Raw genomic sequence first — 25,819 nt, 5'->3', positions numbered from 1 at the left:
ATTCGGCAAATAGGAAAGTGCTCAATCAGTCACATCTGGTTTTGGGAGAAACTAGACCTATATTTCTAATGAGCAAAGAAAAGATTAGGAATTCTTCAGAAAATGTGTTCCTTGCAGATATAGGTTAAATTTAAAGTAGCAAAGTATTAAGTCTTCACCAACTCTTCACAGTCACAGGTAGCCATGCCTATCCAAAAAAAAGAGGTTCTTTACATGCTTAGTTATTTCCCACTTACTTAATGATGAACATTATTGAATATTACTGTAGTTTTTAAATGTTATATTGGGGGGGGGAAGTTTATCTTGAGCTGGCATTGATTATCATGTTGAAGAATAAAAAGTATGTTTCTTCATTTGTGATGTGAATTGATTTTCAGTCAAGACATTTCTCCAGATCAGTGAAGTGCAATACTACGTTTTAACTTAACAAAACTGTGCCTTGTTATAACAGCTAAAATATTTGTTAGACATTCATTTATTTCTTTACACATTTATTTAATATTGATGAGCAACCCAACTTTGAATCACACAGATTATAATACAGTGACAGTCCTGGATGGTGTGGCTTAGTTGGTTGGGCATCATCCCATGCACCAAAAGATGACTGGTTTGATTCCCAGTCAAGGCACATACCCAGGCTGTGGGTTTGATCCCCAGTGAGGTAAGTTCAGGAGGCAATTGATTGATGTTTCTCTCATGCATCTTTCTCTCTCTCTCTCTCTCTCTCTCTCATAAAAACATATCCTTGGGTGAGGATTTTGAAAATTAAAATAAAAATAATACAGCAACAGAAATTTAATCTACACAACTTCAACATTAAGGAACTCATAGTTGGAGCAGGTATTTATGATCAGATCATAAATCTAGAAAAATATGAATGAAGCAATAGACCTAAGTCCTTTTCTTTAGGTTCACTTCCAAATATATTTTTATTATAACCAGAAAGCAAAGTATGTAGCACTGCTTGCTTACAGTTTTCTGTCTTACAATTTTAACAAATCTGTAGATGGTTTGAAAGAACTAGAAATTCATTTTAGCTATTTCAGTTCAAACAGAGCATTTGACCACTACCTCAAAGATAACAAAATGGTTCATTAACTAAGGACAAACAGTATAAAGGAAGCTGGAGGAAAACTTAATCAAAATACTATATACTTGAAATAAGCATGTAAGTAAAGTGACAATAAAAAGCAATCTTGACTTCTCAGAAGCTAAAGGGAAACAGATCTATAATACCGGGACTTATTCAACAAAACTATAGAGAAAGAATCATAGTTGAATTACTAATTATAACAATATTGTCCCTTAAAAGACAGGTCATAAAACACAGGGCATTCTTAAATATAGTGAAGTATAATTATAGCACAGAGAGTAACCACAAAGTCTGTGACTTGATTCATAAAATATTGCTATCTAACAGCTCCAAAGTCTTGGCATACTTTTTAATCATTTCTATTCTACAGTAATACACAGAGGAATGGAGACAACTCCCATATTTTCCATAAAAACTGTCCTGTATTTCTTTCTTAACAGATGAGGAAACTAAAGTGTTTCAAATAAAGAATTTATTTGTGATTCTATAGATGTCAGTTCTAGAATTCAATATTCTAATTTCTAAGACAATAACTTTTCACATCTCCAATGCCGCACCAGAAATAGATACGACTATCTGGCCTCAATAAGAAAAATAAAAAGCAATTAAAACTGATTAAATAAATGATAATTGGTGATTTCTTTTCCCCTTAGAGTGGCTAAAGAACAAGCAACTTCCTTAGCTAACAGCCTTCCCCTGCAAGCCCTGATGATAAACAGAAGACAATGAATATTCTTCAACATACTCAGGAGGTCGGGTGTCTGGTCCAAGGTCTCGGTGTAAAGAAATCCTGTCACTTGCAAAAGCATTAAAACAGTGTTGTGCTTCTCCCCGTTCTTTTTCCTTCTGCTCTTCAACACTTAGGCTGATTATCTTGAATGCTCTACCAGAAGCACCAGGTGCATTAGAATCCTGAGGTGGGCGGTCAAGAACCGGCTTCAGTTCTGCTGCTGTGTAATATCCTTGCAAACAAGGTCTCTCACCAGCATCAATGCTTTGCCTAACAGGTGCTCCTATTTGCATTTTTGGCATTGCATCTTTAATATTGTGTACAGCTTCTAGCATTAAATCAAGCATCTTGTGGTTCTTTTTCATGTTCCTTTCCATCCTTGATTCCTCTTTGGATTGTTGAACACTTACTTCTCTTTGCATTAAAATCAAAAATATTATAAAGAAAAAAATTACTGCACCAAACTTCCAGAACTTTTTATGAAAATGTCTTTTAAGATGTAATTTCACTAGTCGCTTTAGTTGAGTCATTCTGACATTAAAAGCTTGTCACTTGACAAATAACAGTTATAGTTTCCGCTTTTAATTATATTTTTTATCATGGATTTGCTGGCAAGCAGGTTTCATTAAATGGTAATACCTATAAACAGAAATGATAAATGACATTAGTTACTATTCATTCCTATCAGCATGGTTCAATTCACTCATTCAACCAACAACTCAACAAGAGCTACAAACAATATACTCCTATCCTATATAACAAAAGGGTAATATGCAAATTGCTGAATGGCAGAACGACTGGTTGCTATGATGCACACTGACCACCAGGGGGCAAATTATACTTTTGGAAGAACACAAATATAATTAACCACAATCTATTAGGACTATAAAATATATTAGAACCCTAGGTGGTTTAGCTCAGCGGATAGTGCATCAGCCTGCGGACTGAAGGGTCCCGGGTTCGATTCCAGTCAGGGGCACATGCCCAGGTTGTGGGCTTGGTCCCCAGTAGGGGGTGTGCAGGAGGCAGCCAATCAATGATTCTCTCCCATCATTGATATTTCTTTCTTCCTCTCCCTTCCTCTCTGAAATCAATCCTATATAATAAAAGGCTAATATGCAAATTGACCAAATGGTGGACATGCACTGACCACCAGGGGGCAGATGCTCAATGCAGGAGCTTCCCCCTGGTGGTCAGTGCGTTCCCACAGGGGGGAGTGCTGCTCAGCCAGAAGCCAGGCTTGCCAGCGGGCTCACAGCTGGCACCACAGCAGAGGTGCTGGGAGCCTCTCCTGCCTCTGCAGTAGCGCTAAGGACCCCTCGGGGGATGTCCAACTGCCAGCTTAGGCCTGCTCCCCTAAGCTGGCAGTTGGACATCCCTCGAGAGGCCCCAGACTGTGAGAGGGTGCAGGCTGGGCTGAGAGACCCCTCCTCCCCCAGTGCACGAATGTTGTGCACCAGGCCTCTAGTAAAAATATATTAACAAAAAATGATAAATAAAATATTAGAGATTTTTCTCCAGTAAAAAATACATTGTTAACTCTGGCAAATAGCTATTATATAATATGCATAAAATTACTTTTACAAATATATTTTGAGTCTAAAATAACAGGTATCTTAACTTAATAATCAAGGGGGCAAAGGATTTCATTAAACTGATTATAAAGAAAGGGAGAATCCATAAGAAAGCAAAGGTATACTGACAGGTACTATCAGCCATTCATTCAAAAGATTGCTTTTTATTTTATGAAGTTTGCCCATAACCTATGAACCTTTACTCCAACTAAACCAATTAATATTAAAAAGCAGCATCACCAACAAGTAAACACATTCTCGCAGATTTGCTGACCTGACAGTACTTTGAATTCTGACAAAACCAATTAAGACTAGAACATTAAGAGCATCGGTTGTTATAAAATAGCCATTTTCAAATACAAAAGTACATCACACAAAATACAAAATCTAGTAGCAAAGAAAAAATGCATTACGCTTTACTTGTGGTATCTCTAAAGAGGCAACAGAGATCATCAAATTATAAAAGCAGCATTTGGCCTGATAAAATACTGCTTGCTCTTGACCCTAAAAACAGAGCAACATGTTTACTAAAACCTAATATAGGCCACCGGGAGCAAAAGAAAGGAGGGGGAGAAAAAGGGCAGCCATGACAGGCTGAATCACAGTGAGGGTTTTCTTCATGGTGCTTTAAAAAAAAAAAAAGTAATGTGAAAGGGTTTTAGTACACAATTACATACCATGCACCATTATAATTATTCAAGTAATTTGTAGGGGTAAGACCTGTCCTCCATAAACATATTTTAAGGAAAATATCATTTATAGAAGTGAAAACTAACTTTGACATTTTATTCCCTTTATCTTCCAAAGTTATTATTAAATTTAAAATAAGAAAACTAAGTTCAAAGATGGAGTCTCTGGCCTTTAGCAAGGCATTTTAAACTGAATAAACAAAAATGCCAGAACTTGCATACTTAATTGTATATACTATTTCTAATTGGACTGCTCTAAATTATTTTTTTTAGTATGAAATGGATACTAGTTCCAGAAAATACCTCAACTAATGATGTATATGCCCATGAAAATGAGATGCCAATATTTCTGAGCTTTGGTTACTTTAAGAGCCTCAGGTAAAGATTAAATGCCCTCCTAAGCTTTATACATGGTTTGAAGACACAATATAAGGAGTTTGAGAGCCACACATTGTTGTGTAATGTCTAATGTCAACTGTTTTGTTAAGCTGAGACTATAAAATTAAAGATACCTCTTACCTTTAAGGAGCAAAGACATGGCATGTCAACAGGCAACAAGAAAGCAGCATGACATGTGCTATCACAGGAGACTGTGAAAGCAACATGGAGGGTAAGGAGAAATGTTGGAGGAAATTTCCCAGAGATGACACTGCTGAGCAGGATCTTGAAGATAAGCAAATTTTAGGCAGGTGGACAAGAGAGAGGAGAGAGAGGGAATGGCAGATACAAAGGCATGAAAAGCCATGGTCAATCCTGAGTACAGCAGAAAGGGAAAGCACAGGTTTGAAATGGTAGGAGGTGAGGCTGGGAGGTCAGTTAAAGGCAAGTTAACAAAGATAATTTGAAATCTACCAATTTGTCCTGAATAGAATGAATAAAAAAGAACTGGATATTTTAAGGAAGGGTTATAATCACATTTATGCTTTAGAACAATCAGTTTCTTAGTGCCAGTAAAATTGATAGATACAAAAAAAATTAAGAGATCAGGAAGGATGGAGAAGACTGATTCAAAAGAGTTCAGAAACCCTAGCCAGTGTGGCTCAGTTGGTTGAGCATCATCCCATGCACTGAAAGGTGGTCAGTTCAATTCCTGGTCAGGCCACATACTCATGGTTTTGGGTTCGATCCCCAGTCAGGGTGCATACAGAAGGTAACTGATCAATACTTATCTTTCTTTCTCTCTCTCTCCCTCTCCCTCCCTTCCTCTTTCTCTAAAATCAATAAAAACATATATATTTTTTAAAAAAATATGCCCAGTACTAGTAAGTGGTATTAAGTAGGACTTGATGAGAGAGAGAGAAGAATGGGGGGGTATGTGGGTCAAGTGATGACATTAACAAAGGAAGGATAGATTTGGGATGGGAATTAGGGATATAATTTCTTTAATTTTGGACATGACAAATTTGATATGCTGGTAGGACTTACCAGTGAGTTCCCATAAGCAAAAAACATATATGGGACTGAAAATCAAGGAAAAGCTCTGTGCTAGAGATGAAAATTTGAGAGTCAGTGTCAGGGTACAGAAGAGTTCACCTATAGTATATATTTAAGGGGTGGGAGGGGAAAAAAGACCCAGGAAAATAAGGAAAACAAATGGAGAGTCAAGTGAAAATAGATTAGCAGATAAAGTGTCCGTGTCAGGTAAATTTAGATTTTTTACAATCTGCATCTTATCCTTGAGAGATGATAATTGTTTGACAGCTAGTTGGCCTTTAAAAATAAATTTCACTAGACCTGGTCCAACAAGCTTTAGTGCAAACCCAGGAATGAACCTTGGAAGAGAATACAATAGACTAGCTGTAGTTATGCCCCCAAGATTCTAAGGCTTAGAATCCAGATGCTTTCAGACTAACAGGGCAACAACCTGACCTAAGAGTTTCCAGAAAGATAAAGATGAGAAAAATATTTGGGATAAGCAAAATGTTATTTCATAGTCCCCAACCTATAAAATACAACCTAATCACCTTTCTCTAACCACAGCTTGACAATAGACATGGATATAAATCAACCTATGTTCACCCTCCTTTCTGTTTCTGGGAGAAGCACTAAAAATCCCCTTTTGGAGTGCTATTTAGTGATACCAGATTTCTTAAGTAGCCAAAGGTAGGCTAGATTTAAAAATCTGAAAGGGAATAAGATAGTCTCCTAAGAATGTTTTAACACAATAGAGAACCAAAGAGAGTCCAGAGAAATCACAGAGAAGAGGGAGATGACAGAACTAGATTCTTCTACAGTAGTGATACTTTTCCTAAAACATTTTATGCCAGAAATCATATTTGTGGCTAGGGTGGGGAATTAGTAAAAAGAATGGAATTAGTGAAGTAGTTGGAAGAGTTCTTTTTTTTAGGAATAGATTATAAACTAAAGGAGTTCTTCATTGATAGGACAATAATCCTATCACTGTGTGAATATGTTTATCTAAGGGAGTCACTCAAATAGTAGGTTTTAGTTTAGCATATCTCTAATGCAGGAGTGACATGAAGAGTGGCTCCCTTACTCATGGTTGTTTTTCTATGTTGGTGACATAGTGGGCACCCAATAAATGTTTGTTGATTGGAGAAGAGAAGAAGGAGGACCAAGATTTAATTTATTATTAAAAATAATTTTAAAAATAGTTAACTTTTGTTAAATGTTAAGTCCCTGATACTTTAACACTTACTAAATAAATCCTAATACAGTCTTTCAATGGTTCTGTAAATTTATGTTATTCCCATTTTACTGACAAACAATGACAGTCAAATAGATTAAGCAGTTTGGCCAAGGTAATTTTAAGTGGAAGAGTAGCATTTTTCCCAACCATGTTCAAACTCAGGTCTGATGTAAAATCCTGAACTTTTAACTTAAGTTATCTGAAAAAAAATGTCTTTAAAAGTCAAGAACTGATACCCTAGATGTCAGGAAATTAGGGAATAACCTAGGTAAAAAAAAAAAAAAAAAAAAAAAAAAAGTACAAATAGCCTCATATCACCTCAGGTAAGTTTTTCAGGGTAAATGAGTTTTGTGGTTTTGTTCCTTTCTTTCTTTTCTTTCTTTTTTTTTTCTGTTTTAAGAGCATGTTTGGAGAAAGAAAGATTGAGGATGAGGTTGTAGATCTTGAAAATGGGGTGTTAAGATACTGAGACCTTTTAGTTGCTCTACTAAAGTAGAACATGATGCTTTGTTCTTTTCAGATTATTTCTGAAAAGAATAGTCTTCTTATATCAATTGCTGATCACATAAAGATTTCAACATTGGTTCTCCAGGGATTTTATATGACTTTTCTGTCCTTTTCTGCTAATGTGCAATATCCAAGCTTCCATTAATGAAAACTACACTCAACATTAAGCATCTCCATCAATGGTCCTCAGCTCTGAATAAACATTAGTGGAAAGATCTTTAAATAGGCAGTACCTTAGGCCTTACTTCTAGAGAGTTTCACTTAATTATTCTAGAAGCAGGGCCTAGGCCCTGATTTTGTTATTTTAGGCTATCCAGATAATTCCAAAGAGCAGCTAGGCTTAAAAATTACTGGTCTAATTTTGGGCATATCAAAACTAGCACCTGATACAGAAAGGAATGTATCCATCCAAAGATAACCTCATTATTAATTCCTAATACTTCAAAATCAGGTTTTTCAAAACAAATGCTTGATATAAACTGAGTAAAAGTTATTTTGACATGGGGAGAAAATTTAAAAACCAAAGCAAGAATGAGCCAAAGTTTCTGGAAGAGTTTCAGGAATTATGGCTGATATAATTGAAGCATTGAAGTTTTATTGCAAATTACGAGGCTGTAAAATCATTTTTTTAATATTTTGTTCCAATCACAAAGATAGAAAACCTGAGGCTTTGAACAATAAAACAAATAATCCAAAAAACACACAATAAAATCATAAGTAAAACAAAACCAGGACTCTTAATTCCTATTCCTGGGAATAATGCCATGTTCCTAAACCATGCTTCTTGACAAATTTGAAGACCTATGTTTAAATAGCCATTAAAACAAAACAAATCTCACCTAGAATCAATTTTCAATTGGACTCAGAAGTTTGAGGCTTGAAAATAAAATCAGCACAACAACAAACTCAAATATAATGTTATATTTACATATTAGAAATGATTAGCATATGAAGGGTTTGTCATCCTTGTATTCTAAACCCTTTACATATACCAATCCAAAATGTTCATTTGCTAATTATAAAATAACTAACTCACAGAAAAAGAGAAAGGAATATCATGAAATAGTTTTTTAAACCTAGAAAAAATTAAATTTTCTAAATTAGAAATCCATATAAAATTCTAAAATATAGAAAAAAAATTGACTTAGGTGGTGGGCACAAAATGCAATATACAGATCTTGAAACACAGAAACCCACACCTGAAACCTATATGATCATATTAAACAATGTCACCCCAGTAAATTTAATAAAAAAACTCAGAGACCTTCTGGTCTCAAAAAAAAAAAAAAAAAAAATATATTTATTATATATATATATATATATTTGTTATCTATATATCCTACTATACATGTAGCCCTACAAAAAGGCATTAATAATAAATAAAAATATCCACAAAATGATACTCTGAAAGGCTAAAACAATATGCATGACTCTATGTCTATGAGACTGGGTTAAAAATCAATGGATTATTCTTAAGGGTAAAATATGCTTTCATCTTGCCCTGGCCAATGTGGCTGGTTGAGCATTGTCCTGTCCACAGAAAGGTTGCTGTTTCCATCCCAGTCAGGGCACATGTCCGGTTTTGGCTCAGTCCCCAGTAGGGGGCATGCAGGAGACAGCCATGTTGATGTTTCTCTCTCCTTCCTTCTTCCTTCTTCTCTCTTTAAAATAATAAAAACATATTTTTAAAAAGAAAGAAAAAATATGCTTTCATCTCAACAGACAAAAACTGAAATCTCACAAATTAAAATAATCTAACTACAAAGCTGTGGCTTCCAGTTATCTAGACTATAGCTTCTCAAACTTTAATGTGACAATGAAGCACCTGGGGATGCTGTTTAAATACAAACAGGTGGGGAAATATCAAGATAAGATCCATCTTCATAGCTGTGGTTGTCCCTCCAGGTGGAAAAGCACACATTGCAAGAATGTTGGTTTAAAATTCCAACTGAAGCAATCTTCTAATGCAGTGAAAAGCAGAACACTTCATAACTGCATGTGAAGGTACCATTTAATAAAATAAGAGGATAGTGATTCTTTCCATTTCTTGTTTCTGTATTTGTGATAATAAAACTTTACAGCTCCAGGGACTTAAGGTCTGGTTCCAATTGATTTTAATGGGCACAATGCCTAATTGGTGTATGAAACTTGCTTGACACCGAGTTAAAGCATGCTGTAAAAAGTTAAAGGTAACCACACCAAGCAAGAAATTACAAAATTACATCCCCAAACCCTAGCATAGCTGGTAAATTTTTAAAAGCACACTACTGTGAATTAATACTCATTAAATCTTTGCCACAGATTATCATCTGGATTCACTAACTGAATAAGGAATATCATGCAACAGTTTTTCAAACCTAGAAAAAATTAAATTTGAAAAGTAAACAAAAAAACAAGAACTGGCCCTGATAATAAACCCTTAAATGCTTGGGCAGAAATGTTATCTGCTGGTGAAATGGAGAAGTGGCAGGAAGTGATTTCTGCTTATATTTTTTGGTGGAGTCAAATTTCATGGTGATTTGCTACTGCAGTTTGTTAGTTTTGATTATGTGTAAGTCCATGTTCATTCACATTCTTGCCAGCAATTCTTCTGAACATGAAGTGATTTATGGATGTATGACAAGGGACAAACAATGATGCAAAGCAAACTGTGTTGAGATAGACACATGCAGACATACCTCAAAGATCCCCTGCTAAAGACAAAGCAGAGTTGCTCCAGATGGCTGGAAAATGCCACCAGCAGACACCTAAGGCACATACTTGTCATAAAATAGGATGATTTTTTGAACAAAGGTTTCTTTAGATTATGAGACAAAAAGCCTACTGACAGAGTTTAACCTCCAGCAATTATGAGGCACAGGTTTTATTAAACAGAAGGGCATGGTGAGACATCCACTGCTACACCTGGTCAGATAAACATCTTTGAAGGTGAAAGGTTGAAGACAGATCTTGATTTGTGGACCAGTCAATTCTACAGTTTGGTGCCAGAAAGGAATTATGGAGTTACACTACCCATGGAGGGTGGGGCGAGGGGTTAGAAGGGGAGCTCACATACTCTCTCCTGCTACCTCTGTACCTGCGAATGAATTTCACATAACATAGGAAAGATATATATTGATTACTTATGACGTATTAGAGAGTAGAGGAATTTTGAGGTGTGATTGGCGTGGTTCCACAGACTATTCACTTAATTAATATTTCCCCCAGGCAGAAGCACTGCATTTTAAAAAGATTTGTCCATCTAACTAGTTATATTGCCAGCATAGTTGATGGCTTTTAGATTAGTAAGGACACAGAAATTGCATAGTGATTTGAGCAAGGAAAGTTTAATCTATTATTAGTTATGGGTTAGGGGAATGGAACTGGCTAGTGAGAGTTAAAGAAATTCTAAAGAATACAGAACTGGATATAAGGGCCCACCACTACCCCTAAGGCTGAGATGAGGGCCAAGGATGAGCTTTCTCCTCTCCAGGGCTGAGATCTAGAGGTCTCTACAGAGAAGGCATGGTGTTGGTTCCCTGACAGTGGGAAAGTCACTGAGGTGCCTCACTTGGTGAGACTTGTCAGAAATCTGCCTCCCGGAGTCTTGGAAGGAGCCCTTCACAGGGAGTTGTCAAATCCTAGGACTGGCTATGTGGTGCTGAGGAAAACTGCTAGCTACTGGTGGAACCTGGAGTTAAGAAGCTGTCCTCTGCAGGAGTCTAGTGCACTTGCATATGCATCTTGGGCCAACATAGCTCCAGGCTGGCACCTGGGATAAAAGCTGAGCAGCCAGCTCCCTAGACACCCAGTCTTGTGGGGTCCCCAGTGTGCACATGTGTGGAGTTAAAGAAAGAGTATGAGGGCCCTACTGAGAGGATAGAGCATCAGCCTTCAGACTGAACGGTCCTGAATTCGATTCCAGTCAAGGGCACATGCCTGGGTTGTGGGCTCAGTCCCCAGTAGGGGGTGTGCAGGAGGCAGCCATCAATGATTCTCTCTCATCATGGATGTTTCTATCTCTCTCTCCTTCTCCCTTCCTCTTTGAAATCAATAACAAAATATATTTTTTGAAAAGAGTGTGGGGAACAGTGACCTGGGCTAGAGAATAGGTCCATGATGTCTGTGGCCCCAGGATATAACATCACTGCTGCCCAAGTCAAGCTCTGGAGAAAGTGAGGGGGCAGGCAGATGTCTACTTTAGAGAATGCAATTACTTAGACTGGAGAACACTGATGGGGAGAGGGAGGGACTGAGTAGCAGAGAAGAAGATAGGCCAGCAAGAGCCTCGCCAGTGAGCCACTCTGAAACCAAGAAGAAAAGCCCCTTCCCACCATTGTGGCAGCCAGCAAAAGAGCAATATTCACAGGGCCCAGCTCCGTTATTACAAAGTGGCAAATAGAATGAATTTGGAGTTGAGAAACAATAAACTGAACAGCTTTGTTCACCCTTGTGACTACTCAGCCTCCATATGCACACTTTCCCAAATACTTGAACTCCTGTACAATAACAAAACAGTTCCACATCCCACCTAACAAGACGAAGCGTCCTTCTTACAGTGAAGAGGATACCTCAAAATGAAAAGACGCAGAGTGCCAACAGCCATTATAGCCATTGCTGTGACTATATGTGAATTACTTCTCAAATTCTATGTCAGTCACACTTCATATTCTGTTACCTAAAGACTAAGTTGTAAATTTAATCTCTAACACCTATGTAATATGTTTTTAAAAGAAAAGGGGAAGGAGTTAAGAAAATTGTTAGCATATAAAAAGAAACACAACACACACACACACACGCACACACACACACACACACAAAGCAAAGGGAAAATGTGCAAAGCTACTACAATTCTCATTTACCTAGTTGGCCATGAGGCCATAATTGGCATCTATGGCTTCCTTCTTCCACTACCCATTCTGTATTTACCCTGGCCTCGGGCATTCTGTGAGTCCATAGATGTTGGTGCTGGCAGAAAGGGCAAATCCATATCTGGAATATTTACCTATTCTAATGAGGACAAATCTCTGCTCACTCAATGGTGTAAGAAATCAAATATAATCAAGCTGCTCCAGTGGCTGGGTGGTACCCCTAGGCACTCAGTGTTGGTTTCTGCAGATCAGGAACTTGGCAGTAGTGCTAGCCAGGTCACCCATAGAAAGAGGAAGTCCATATTGCTTAGGCTATGCATACATAGCCTCCCCTCCTGCCACCATGGCCATGCTTATGGGCCCACTGAACAAGCTCTGGAGTAGCTGGGGAAAGCAGCTGACATCCACAGTGTGTCATTTTGTCCACTATATGTCTTATGGTTGGCAACTGGGTGAGAGGTTGTGACTCTCAACTGCATCAACTAAAATCAACATTTTTGCTAGCAGACCTAGAGTTTTCCTGTTCTATACACAAAGTGATACTGTAATTCTGCCCATCTATTTCATTTATTAGTTACCACTAGAAGTCTGCCAAAGACATTACCTTATCTACCAAAACCATTTGTGAGCCAATACCTTCTGATTACATCCATGTCTCTGCTTTCCATTATTGTATATGTATCTACTTTGTCCCTGGTGTTTAAGTGCTGTCACTTGGCTCCTGCTGAAATCAGGGAGCCAATCTCAATGGCCTACAAAGGAGAGCAATCATAGATGTCTTTTGCACCGATGCAGGGGCTCCCCTCACTGCTTTTCTCAATACCTTAGTGAAGGGAGTATCTAGGTCTTGTCATGGAATATAGTTGGAAGTGGATGTGCCCACAATAAATCTAGTCAGATGTTTATGAAGGAGTCCAAGCACTCCCAAGTAGTAAAATAATTTCTGTCCCTTCCTTCTTCCTTTGAGGTCCCAAAATACTAAGGATAGGTGAGTGGGGAAGCAAGAGAGTAAGACTGCTTGATCAATAGCTATCACTTTGCTCTCACCTAGCTACAGGTTTATCCACAACTCATTTATCCTCCACCTCTCAACTTCCATTTCCCTCTAGAACAGGTGTCCCCAAACTTTCTGTAAAGGGCTAAATAGTATTTTTTTTTCTTGGTGGGCCCTTTTGCAACTATTCAAGTCAATTTTTCTGATGCCAAAGTAGCCATAGACAATAAATAAATGAATGAAAATAGCTGGTTCCAATAAAATTGTGTTTGTGTTTACAAAACCAGGGGCCCAAGGGTGCAGTTTTCCAACCCCCAGTCTAGAAATTCAAAAAGACTTCAACATCAATATTGATATGGTTACCTATACTTACCCCTTCCTTTCTCTGTTAGCTGCTACATCCTCAGATGTGAAAGAACAAAATTAATTCTCCACAAACACTGTTCATAAAAACAATGTCTGTCTTTACGATTAGGCTATATATGTGCCTAATGTGAAGCACACAGTATCACTCCACTTATACAATTACCATCTGAAATTACTCACTCCTCATGGTGAAAGTATGAAAAGACCCTTCTAATATATGTTTCAGTTGGGAAAAAAAAAGTGTTAGCCTAAACTTATATTCTTCTTTCAAAAGCTGACCTTCAGTAATTTTCCACAGGACCATACATAGACAATTAACACACAGTGAGATCTATGAGACATATGCTTAATGCCAGGCTCCACATAAAAAAAAGGAAGAGGGAAAAAACACTAAAGTATAGGGAAACCAACTTTGGTTGTTTAGTTGTTTTAACAAATATGTATTACAACTCTGTTATAAGACAGGAATTGTAGTAGGTACACAAGAAAAAAGGGAAGGGTACCTAATTGTATGGGACTTGTACTTAATTCTTTAGGCAAAGGGGATGGAGTTTAAGCAGGGTAATGACCTAATAAGAACAGAAATTTGGAAAGATTATTCTTGAAGCTTTGCTGAATATGGATTAGGGGGATGGGGGAAGAGAAAGGAGTCTAGAGGCAGTTAGGAGACTATTAAGAATAATCCAGGCAAGAGATGACTGGAAGGGGTGTGAGAGCTTGGGAAGAGATTTAGGAGGTAGAGTTAGCTGAACTCAGCAAATGAATCAATGGGAGTCTGGGAAGGTGGTTAAATTGCCAAGTGTGTTAAGGATGGGTTTTTGACTTGTTGAAAAGGACCAGAAAATGGAATGCTCTCTCTGTTCTGGATTATTTTCAGAGGAAGAACCAGAGCTAAAATAAGGGACAAGAGGCCATGAACAGTAAAGAAGGTGATGATAGAGGGCAAAGACTATAAGAAGGAAACTGAAGTAACAATAGAAACAGGTGTTATCCAGTTCAAACAGATGAGCCATATCTGAAAAAATAAAGGCCATGGTCAAAAAGCTCAATGAAAACCCTCTCTCCACTATTGTCCTCCAGAGGGCCCACTGTGCCATCAGGTATTGACTGTTGGGTGTGTGTTTTTTATCCTTATACCCTTACCCCATTTGACTAGGAATCATCAATGTGAAAGGTCTCAATTCCCCATCAATGTATCAGGTGTGAGAATAACTTCTAGAGATTTACCCCACTGATATGCTTGTACACAAGTGAAATGACGGCCTGTAAACTTACACATTAAAGCATTGTTTTAATATCAAAAGGTTGAAACAACCTATCACTCTACTAGTAACAATATGGAACTTAATAAATAAGTTATGATATGGTGGAATATTATGCTAAGATAAAAACAAAGAAGCTACTTAATATACTGATAAGTTTTCTCCTATAAAATAAGTTAAATGGGGGAAAAAGCAAAATTTATTTGCTTTTTAAAAAGAGAGAAAATATATGCATATTGTTTTTATATTTTAAAAGATAGCATTGGTTGCCTCCAGAGAGAAAATCTGAGTATCAGAAGGCAGTTTGAAAGAAATATACACTTCCTTACTTTTTAAAAAAACTTTAAATCAGGTGAACAGAGTAACTACTTAAAAAGATAGTAATACATTAATAAGAAAAGAAAATGTAAAGGTAACATGAAGATTTTCTGAGAGGCAGTATCTCGAATTTCTTAATTCCATTTAGCATTTGTCAGAAAGCTACCGGGGAATATGTTCCATCCAAATGAGGGAGTAAATAAACAACAAAAGCCATAGTATCTAAGAAACAGAGACTCCAAAGGAAATGTCAGCAAAGAGAAATCCCAAATGACAGCTATGGAATAAGCCGAGAAAGCAACAGTACAATTGGAGGACAGACAGATGGCTCCAGCAAGGGACCAATATACCTGATAGATTCAATTATGTGGAAAAATCAAACTGAGATGTTGGAGTATAGCAATAAAAATTGACATATGGAAAAACAAAACCAATTTATTTTTCTTAAATTAGTTAATTATTAATTCCAGGATAAAAAACATATCTACAAGTAAGGAACCATACTCCTAATACACTTGCTTAGCTCAGCAGTGAACAATATTTATACCATAATAAATACTAAAATGCATACTAAAAGAAAGAATGTGAGATTTATATTGGCAGGGGGTATGTGTGTGAAAGAGCTAAATATTTATCTACAAAAATGACGTTATCTACCATAATGTCAAATATTGATAAATTAAGAAATAGTAGTATAAGCATGTTATTTCAAAAGGTAAATATTGGAAGAAACCCATCTTAAAGTGTCAAAGTGGTTGCCTTTAGTCAGCAGACTAGGGGAGATGAGCATTGACTGGATTTTTGGTGCCGTGGGTATTATAAGCCTTTCAATAATCCTATTTAATTTTATTTACATATAAATAGGATACAAGTACAGAATCAGATTGCTTAGACTTTAATATTGGCTCTGACATTTCACCAACCTTGTAATAGAAGCAAATTACTTCATTTCTCAGTTTTCCTCTCTCTAAAATAGGGAGAGAAATAGTATATGCCTCATAGTGTTCTCTGAAGACTAAGTGATTAATTCATGTAATTCGCTTAAAATATACCTGGCATATAAGTGCTCAATAGTAAATGAGGACTGATACTTACTATGACAGTAAATATTAACTAGTGTTAATTGATAAAATATAAAGATATTAGTAACTAAATCTAATTTTTAAATTATGAGCCACATATGAAAGTCAGCTTCCTTTGTGAAGAAATTTTAATTTTTTTTTTAAATTAATACTCCCAGTTACTAAGTAGGACTTTCTTTAGGTTACAGTCTTCATTCTAACCCAGTGACTTTCCACCTTTTTCATCTCATGTCACAAATAAACTAATCACTAAAATTCTGCAGCACACCACAAAATATATTTTTTGCTAATCTGACAAAAAACAAAACAAAAACAGGTATAATTTTTATTCATTCACACCAGACAGCTATTGTTGTGTTGGCTGTTGTCATTTTTTTGACAATCTAAGGGAAAACAGGTCAGTGCCCTGACTAAATAGTCAGGTACTGCATGCTTTAAAAAAAAATCCTTGCAGCTAAAAATCACTATTCTAACCCATAGTTGGGGGTGGGGTGGGAGGGCGCTAGTGAAAAACTGCATTTATAGTAAGTGCTGAAAGATGAGTTTTAGCTAGATAGGGCAAAAGAGGAGGGAAGAGAGTTCAAGGCAGGGGGAATGGCATTTGCAAAGACCTAGAGGCAAGAGAACCATGGGAATAAAAAAAAGGTTAGCAGAGCCAAAGCAAACAACTATGATGAGAGAGGTGTGTGGTGGGCAGGACCTATTTCATATCAGGCCCTTAGGCCATGCTATTGCATTCTTAAGGCAATGAAGGTTTTTTTGGCAGAGACCAAATGTTTTGAAAAGATCACGATGGGTGCAGTGTGGGACCCTACCAGAAAACATCCAGACAGCCGAGTAGGAAGGCCATTGCAAACGATCAGGCAAGAGATGATAGTAGTGATAGTAATGGAGGAAAGTAGATGAATCTGAGAAATATTTATTCAATAGATAAAACTAACGGAATTTGGAGACGGAAGACTCCTAGGAATCGTATGCCTTTCTTATTTTATTCTAGTCTAATTACATTATATTCCTTAAGTAAAAGCTGCCCACCAACCCCCCCACAAACTCGTCACAATTAGTAATGTACTCAGCTGTAGAATATTGATAAACAAAAGCTGCAAGACAGTTGTTCGATCACAAAGTTAATTTTTCATTTCTAAATGGTAAAACCCAGATCTTGGAACAGAACCAAAAGGCACAAAAATAACATGGATTTCAAAGGAATGAGATGGAAATAACAGCAATCCAAATTAAATAGGCTAATTAAGTATTGTGAAACAAGTTTCCTACTCCCCAGTTCCTGTGGTCTCTGCCATATAAAGAGCAATATCCTGCCTGTCCAATGCCGCTGCCTTCTTGGGCTACTTTTACTCCAACGTTTTACTCCACAGTAGGATTAGAGGAAAGAAAGATTTTAAATGCTTTTTAAATAAACTAAAAGGGGGGTTGGGTAGGTGGTGAGTGGGTGGGTGTGTAAACACAGGTGCAAAAGCAGACTATATGATATCACATATGTAAAGCACATTATGGAAGTATCCATAGGACATATCACCCAGCTCAGATGTGTGTGGAGGTGTGGGTGGGTACAGTTTCCTAAATAAGGCAAGACCTCAGTTGAGCCTTAAGAACCAGTAAGTTATAGAGGTAGATAATATGGATGGCATTCTTAGCAGTGGGGAGTAACAAACAAAAGCACACAGAAAAAAAAGTGTGAAATCTGTTGGTGGAATATAAAACTTGGTTTGCAGAGTAAACAAGGGTCATATCCTAGGTGGGACCATTTTAAGGGCTGCAGGTTCTATCCTGGAAGCCACAGAAAGTGTTCCAGTTTCCATCTTTAAAGAGATCATCATCTTAGGGGTTTGGCTGAGGATGGATCTGAGTATCCTTTGCGGTATCAGGTAGCTTTGAGATATCAGGTGGTTTTGGTACCCCAGTCAAGAATTAATGAGACCCTCAACTAGGGCAGTGGAAGTGGAAGAAGAATTGGGGGAGCACGGAGCCAAATGTGTTTTAAAATTGAGAATATTTTGGGTGTTAGAAGGATGATATGGTTCACATGCCCAATATAACAAACAGTGTATCCCCAGCAGGGCCTGGGACAGTACCTGTAATCAAAATTCAGTACTATTTCTGTAGCGAGACACATCCCGCCAAGCAGGAGAGCCCATAAATAACTTCCTGACAGTTCACTCGGGTTTTACAGCAAATGAGTTCAAGTTCTGCTGACAAACAGTTACCAAAAAAAATGTTTGGGTTTCAGAGACATTTTGGTTTTAGAATTGCAAAGAAGAAATTGGTTAATACTTATAGAATACATGAAGCAAAACAGGTTGTCTTTGTGTGGTTTTTAAAATGTGTTTGTTTGTTATATGGGATGAAGGTTCTGATTTTCACATGTGTAATCTCAGGTCATTATGAAATATTAAAGATGTCCAGCAGGCAACGGGATACATGAGCAAACTAGTTCAAACAGTTTGAAACTGAAACAATTATAGGGAAAATGTGTACTCAGGGAGAAACTCTCTATTTTAGTGCCAAAAATATGAGTCCGGCTCAGAGAATGACTCAAAGACAATCTAATTGTCAACAGTCACCAATGACCTAGAATTCAGAGTCCTACTTGTCTTTGCTTTGACATAAGTTAATGCTCTTTGGCCTCTTGCCATGGCTGGCACTGATTTGGATTCAATGTTGCTATTGGCAGTACATTAACTGTGTTAAAATTATATAAAACTAATTATTCTTATATGAAATAGATGCATAATTAAATAAGAAACTGAAAATATTTCCTTCTCAATCACATTTTATACCCATACAAGATCTGTCACACCAAATTCATTTTTACACTATGGACCAGAGAACTGAATGTATCTGGAGATGATCTGGGCACTGACCATTTCCAAAATATTAAATATACTAATAATTTCCTTAGAAGAAATATTCCTTCTATCAGGAATGTGAAGGCAGGTTAAAATTAAAAGCTTCTATCTTAACTTCCAAGCCTGTATCCCTACAGGTCATTAAGGGATCTAATCTAATCTCTCACTCTCATCTTTTTTAGAAGAAAGGATTATGGTCCCTACAATTTGTCTCATAACTGTTTTATAGTAAAAGAAAAATATTAAAAGACTAGCTGTCCTATGTTTACTCTAATAATTTTTTTCAGACTCCATCCTGCACTATAACTTGGCCATAAAATTTAGAATGGAACTGGACACAATTATTTGTATCTCTCAATTTTTCAGTTGATAACTATGACCATCAAAATCCCATTAGGGTGGCCCTGGACAGATAGCGAGAGCAGCGGTTCTCAACCTGTGGGTCGCGACCCCTTTGGGGGTCGAACGACCCCTTTCACAGGGGTCGCCTAAGACCATCGGAAAACACATATATAATTACATATTGTTTTTGTGATTAATTACTATGCTTTAATTATGTTCAATTTGTAACAATGAAAATACATCCTGCATATCCGATATTTCCATTACGATTCATAACAGTAGCAAAATTACAGTTATGAAGTAGCAATGAAAATAATTTTATGGTTGGGGGTCACCACAACATGAGGAACTGTAATAGAGGGTCGCGGCATTAGGAAGGTTGAGAACCACTGGGTTAGAGCATTGTCCTGATATGCCAAAGTTGCAGGTTTGATCCCTGGTCAGGTCACATTTAAGAATCATCTAATGTATACATAATTAAGTGGAACCATAAGTCTCTCTCTCTCTCCCTTGCTCTCTCGCAAATCAATAAATAATTTTTTAAATCCTATCAAAGTAAACCATTTAAAATACAATAATGTACAATGAGGTTTTATGCAGTTCTCAATGTTTGATTTAGTCTAGCTCCAGGTTTTAGAATCTCAAACCTTTCAATGAATATTTAATAAAGATTACAGTATAATTTTCTATATTAAAAAGAACAGTTTGAGCCCAGCCAGTGTGGCTCAGTGGTTGAGTGTCAACGCATGAACCAGAAGGTCATGGTTCAATTCCTAGACAGGGCACATGCCTGGGTTACTGGCTCTATCCCCAGTAGGGTGCATGCAGGAGGCTGATGAATGATTCTCTCTCATCATTGATGTTTCTATGTCCCTCTCCCTTCCTCTCTGAAATCAATATCTATCTATCTATCTATCTATCTATCTATCTATCTATCTATCTATAGACTAGAGGCCCGGTGCACAAAAATTTGTGCACTCGGGGGGGAGGGGGGCCCCCCAGCCCGGCCTGTGCCCTCTCGCAGTCTGGGACCCCTCAGGAGATAACAACCTGCTGGCTTAGGCCTGCTCCCGGGTGGCAGAGGGCAGGCCCAATCCCTAGGTGCAGCCCCTGGTCAGGCTCAGAGCAGGGCCGATTGGGGAGTTGGGGCGCCACCCCCTGTCATGCACAGAGCAGGGCGGATCGAGAAGTTGCGATGCCACCCTCAGTCACGCTCAGGGTACAGCCGATTGACGGGTTGGGGCACCGCCCCCTGTCACACTCAAGGCAGGGTCGATGGGGAGGTTGCGGCGCCACCCCCTGTCACTCACAGAGCAGGGCCGATCAGGGGGTTGGGGCGCTGCCCCCTGTCACACACAGAGCAGGGCCCATCAGGCGGGTTGGGGCTCCATACCCTGTCACACACAGAGCAGGGTCGATCAGGGGGTTGGGGAGCTCCCCACTGTCATGCACAGAGCAGGGCCGATCAGGGGGTTGAGGAGCTCCCCCCTGTCACTCACAGAGTAGGGCCAATAGGGGAGTTGGGGCACCGCCCCCTGTCACACACAAAGCAGGGCGGATCAGGGGGTTGGGGCGCTGCACCCTGTCACACTCAGGGCAGGGCCAATGGGGAGGTTATGGCTCTACCCTGTCACACACAGAGCAGGGCCGATCAGGGGGTTGGGGAGCTCCCCCCTGTCACACACAGAGCCACAGGGCGATCAGGGGATTGGGGAGCTCCCCCCTATCAGGCACAGAGCAGGGCTGATCAGGGGGTTGGGGCACCTTCCCCTGTCATGAACAGAGCAGGGCGGATAGGGAGGTTGTGGCCCCGCCCCCTGTCACTCACAGAGCCGCAGGGCGATCAGGGGGTTTGGGCGCTGCCCCCTGTCACGCTGATCCCGGTGCCGGGAGGCATATTACCCTTTTACTATATAGAATAGAGTCCTGGTGCACGGGTGGGGGCCGGCTGGTTTGCCCTGAAGGGTGTCCTGGATCAGGGTGGGGGTCCCCACTGGGGTGCCTGGCCAGTCTGGGTGAGGGGCTGAGGGCCATTTTCAGGCTGGCGGGTGACTGAAGCTCCCAACTGCTCCTTTTTTTCTTTTTTTTTTCTTTTTATTCTGGGCCAGCTTTAGCTCTGAGGCCTCGCTGCTGAAAGCAGGTTTCTGGCCTTTACCTTTTGTATTTGATACAATGTTGCGGTCCGGCTGGCTGAAGCCCGGCTGACTGAAAGCTGGTTTCTAGGGTTTTGTTTAGCTTCTATATTTGCAACATAGTTGCTTAGAGTTGCAGCTGAGAGGCCGGCAAGTCAAGCGGGGAATGTTGGAGTTCGCCATCACTGGAGCAAGCAAGCCTCCCTGTTCACTTCAGTACATGGCTGCCAGCCGCCATCTTGGCTGACAGTTAATTTGCATAAGGATATGCTGATTAGCCAATGGGAAGGGTAGCGGTCGTACGCTAATTACCATGTTTCTCTTTTATTAGTGTAGATAGATACTAGAGGCCTGGTGCACGAACCAATATATATATATATTATAGAGGCCCAATGCACGAAATTCGTGCAAGGGACTCTGCCCTCGCGGCCCTGCCTCGCAGCCCCACCCCCCACCCACTGGTCGTTCCAGAAGGTCATTCCACTGTCCAGTCTAATTAGCATATTAGCTCTTTATTATATAGGATACTAGAGGCCTGGTGCACAAATTCATGCACAGGTGGGTCCCTTGGCCTGGCTGGCAATCGGGCCGATCGAGGCATGGGAGGGTGGCTGGCGGGGGGAGGGCCCGCAGAAGGTTGTCTGTGGGAGCACACTGACCACCAGGGGGAAGCTCCTACATTGAGCATCTGCCCCCTGGTGGTCAATGCATGTCATAGCGACGGATCAACTGGTGGTTTGCTTTTTCAGTCATTCAATCACTTAGGCTTTTATATATATAGATTAAAGTGCAGTTTGATTTTTCTTTCTTGCAAATATGTAGGGAAGAGGCAGAGAAATAAGGAGGGAGGGGGGAGACAGAGACAGAGTCAATAAGCTGGTAGAAAACTCAGCCTTAAAAAATTTAAATTCAATATGGGATACCATCATTTTCATTTTAGGTTCCAGCCCATTTGTGGTCATAAAATCAATCCAGTGTGTTGAGACCAACATCTTAAAAATAAAATAAGAGAACATCCATGTTGTAAGGTTAAGTATTGTTTTGAGAACCTTGTTTCATTTATATACACACACACAATCGAGTGTAGTGCATTGAGGCACAGATGTATCTCTTACTGAGGATCACAGCCCAAAAAAAAAGTTTAAAAAATATTGGTGCTGAGGAAGTAGACTTGCCAACCAAAAATCTTGAGTGTTGCCAGTAGAGGAAAGACCCTGGGTAGCTGCCTCAAAAAATATATTCTAAGCCAATACCATAAAAGATCAGAGGACTGAATTTTGTTGTCTGTGTTGACTCAAAAAATTAACTGTGGCTCTGAAAAACCAAGAAAGGGTTTCAAATCTCAATCCACATGGCATCTCTGATACACATGTGATTCACAGTAAGAGGAAAAGGATGATGGCCTCAGTCTCCCTGCATCAAGTATCACCTGGACAAGTAGAAATTTGGGTAAACCAGGGCTGGACATAGAGCAATTTACTATCCTGTCAATTACAAAGACCTTACAAACTATCTGAGAGACAAAAGGACACACATCTAATGATAAGTGAGAACCTGGGTGGTAAAAAGCGAAGATAACATGAGCTTTGAGTCAAGCCACTGGAATAATAACACCATGCCTACCACTAACTTGCTGGTAGAACTGAAATTAAACTACCTGTCTAGGCTTCAGTTTTTCATAAACTGGATGGATTGACTGCATCTCCGGGTGAGGAGGAGGTCCTGAGAATGTTAAGACCAGAGGATAGTCCTGATTTGTTTTATGACTTCAGTATCTCAATCTAAGGAAGTATTATTTTTCCAATTTTACAAACAGTTTAACTGAGGCACACTGTTACCACAGCTAATGTAAACATATTGCATTTCTCCCTGGAGTTAAAAGTAAAGATGCTCTAATAGCATCTGGCCAATAATCAATGAGGATTAAATTAATGCTCTACTAGTAAATTCAGGGAGCAACATCTACCTCTAATTTTTAAACAGTATTTAGCAAATTTATTTCTCTGTATGAAGACAAGATTAAGTGGGCAGGCAAGGCTCTTTTGAGAAAAGCAGAAAGTAATGGTTGAAAAATATCCAGTTGTGTCCTTTCATGCTGTGTTGATGTTTTAGCTTTTAATTGCACTGGCTTTTTTTTTTAACACTATGTGTTGCCTAGGGGATTTTATGTTAAATGTGCAACTTAAATATCCTAGATAATAAAAGCCTAATATGCTAAGTGTCCGGTCGGCCAGTCATCCATTCAACCAATCAAAGTGTAATATGCTAATGATATGCTAAGATCACTCAACTGCTCGCTATGATGTGCACTGACCACCAGGGGGCAGACACTTCGACCGGTAGGTTAACTTGCTACTGGGGTCTGGCAGATCCGGACTGAGTGAGACAGGCCGGACACACCCTGGAGCCCTCCCGTGGTCCCTCCCCAGCCCCATGGTGCAATCTGGGACCCCTCAGGGAATGTTAGAGAGCCAGTTTTGGTCTGATCCCGCAGGCCAGGCTGAGGAACCCCACTGGTGCATGAATTCGTGCACTGGGCCTCTACAGTGTGTGTGTGTGTGTGTGTGTGTGTGTGTGTGTGTGTGTAATTTAATTAGCAGAGATAGAACTAAAACAAACCTAGGTAGTGGAACTGCCATTTATTATTAGAAATTTCTATGTAAAAATGCTGTTTAAAGCAATATAAAAAGAACAATGCTTGGTACTAAACTGTACAGGAAGTTTAATACATATGTACACTAAACTTCAAATATTAAAAGTTAAATTTAAAGAAATCTAATTGTAGGTTATGACTTAAACCTCATGCATTTCAGCCACAAACTCGAAGGAAAATTTATACAGTGAAAGCAGTAACAGATTTTTCCCCAAACCAGAAATTCTCAAATGAAAGTGCAGCAACTTTCTGATTGATTTTTTACAATAGAATTTGACTTTAATATTTCCATTATGTAGTATCACTTCTCTATCAAGTTGTGCTATCTTCACATTGTCTAGAAATCAGAAAAACTGGTAACTCAATAGGGGTTCTAAAAACAGAAACAGTTACTTGATGAGTTTGAAGTGAAGTGTTTTTGATGAGTTTTAAGAGAAGGAAGTGCTTTGATGAGTCTGAGGGAGAAGGAAATAAAAGTCTAATGTAAGCACCAGTTTCACCCTCAATTCTTAGGCTTCAGAAAAGCCTAATTAACCCAGGAAAGGAATTTGGGCCTGGCACACCCGGGTTCAGACGTGGCAGGATCCTGAAACCAAGTTTTTTTGAACCTTTGAGTCATATACCACAGGCAAACCAGAGCTGCGATATGCAGGTCGTTAAGTCAACAGGTCCTTTAACAAGAGGGTGTGCGGTTGGTGACTGGCAGCTGGATTTCCTCCTGCCACGAAGAAAAATAACTCCTTTTGATCAAACCGGAAAGTGGGCGCAGCTCTGGCTTAGGGAGCGCACCCGGAAAAGTGTAGAGACGAAACAGAGAGAGAGAGAAAGAGAGAGAGAGGAGAGGGGGGCGGGGGATGTCCGCGTCCCGACCACAGCGCGCCTTTCCAAACCACTCGGAAACCGTGGAGATGGCTCGGGCGGCCGCGGTTTGCAGCGCAGGACTGTCTGGGGTCCGGCCGGGAAGGCTGCCCGGCCAAGTCATGCCCTCCCGCGTCCCGGGCTTGGCCACCGCGGGCACGGGGGCGGCGGAGACTGGCAACCTGTTCGCCCGAGTGGAGACTCGGCCTCCTCGCGCCCGGCCCCGCCGGCTCCCCGCTCTGCGACCCTCCCGGGGACAAGCGCGGGCCACCAGGACTTGAGCCCGGGTCCGGCTCCCGGAGCCCCCCAGGGAGCCCGACGGGGGTCAGCGCGGGTGACAGGGCCACCCCGGGGAGCCACCTACCCCCGCCTGGGGCGCCCCTGCCGGCCTCTCCCAAGAGGGCAACTGAAAGCTGCCCTCGAGACCATCTCCAACCGGCCACGGGGACCGAACCCTCTCCCCATCTCGGACCCCCGCAGCCGTCGACCACCCCTTGTCCGGCTCCACCTGGGAGCCCCCGGCCCCCCGGGCTCGGGCGCCGGCTCCCCGGCTTACCTGGAGGGTGGGCAGGACCGGGCGGCGGGAAGCGGCGGCCGGCGGGCGCTGGACGTGGGCCGGGCGCCAGGTGCAGGTGGCGGCGGCGGCGGCTCCGGCGGCTGTCGCTACAGTTGCCTCTCAGCCCGGCTCCTCCTCCGCCACCGCCTCCTGCCTTCCCGCGGGGCCTCCAGCGTTGCCAGGAGAGGCCGAACCCCGGCTCCGCTTCCTCCGGAGTCTCCCAGGTGAGCTCCAGCCGGCGACGTCGGCAGGGGCGAGGCCCCCGTCCCGCGCCTGCGCGCAGGGCCGCCCGCCCC

General features: G+C 40.3%; 1 protein-coding gene across 4 annotated transcripts in view; it reads right to left on the bottom strand.

Moving 5' to 3' along the window:
• Positions 1 to 25,819, bottom strand: part of GALNT3 (polypeptide N-acetylgalactosaminyltransferase 3) — a 53,922-nt gene that overhangs the window by 27,446 nt on the left and 657 nt on the right. Inside the window, exons 1-2 of one of the 4 annotated variants that reach the window (XM_006083183.1) lie at positions 25,524 to 25,800; positions 1,839 to 2,462 (exon numbers count right to left, since the gene is read on the bottom strand). In XM_006083183.1, the coding sequence (XP_006083245.1) occupies positions 1,839 to 2,353 (515 nt within the window). In that variant the 5' untranslated portion in view covers positions 2,354 to 2,462; positions 25,524 to 25,800. Of the gene's footprint in view, positions 1 to 1,838; positions 2,463 to 4,605; positions 4,732 to 25,523; positions 25,801 to 25,819 lie in introns of those variants that run through there. The other 3 variants (XM_023745428.1, XM_023745423.1, XM_006083184.3) reach the window with 3 other exon arrangements.

Source organism: Myotis lucifugus, unplaced genomic scaffold (assembly GCF_000147115.1).
Source record: "Myotis lucifugus unplaced genomic scaffold, Myoluc2.0 scaffold_5, whole genome shotgun sequence".
NCBI lineage: Eukaryota > Metazoa > Chordata > Mammalia > Chiroptera > Vespertilionidae > Myotis > Myotis lucifugus.
This window is presented reverse-complemented; position numbering and strand designations above follow the sequence as displayed.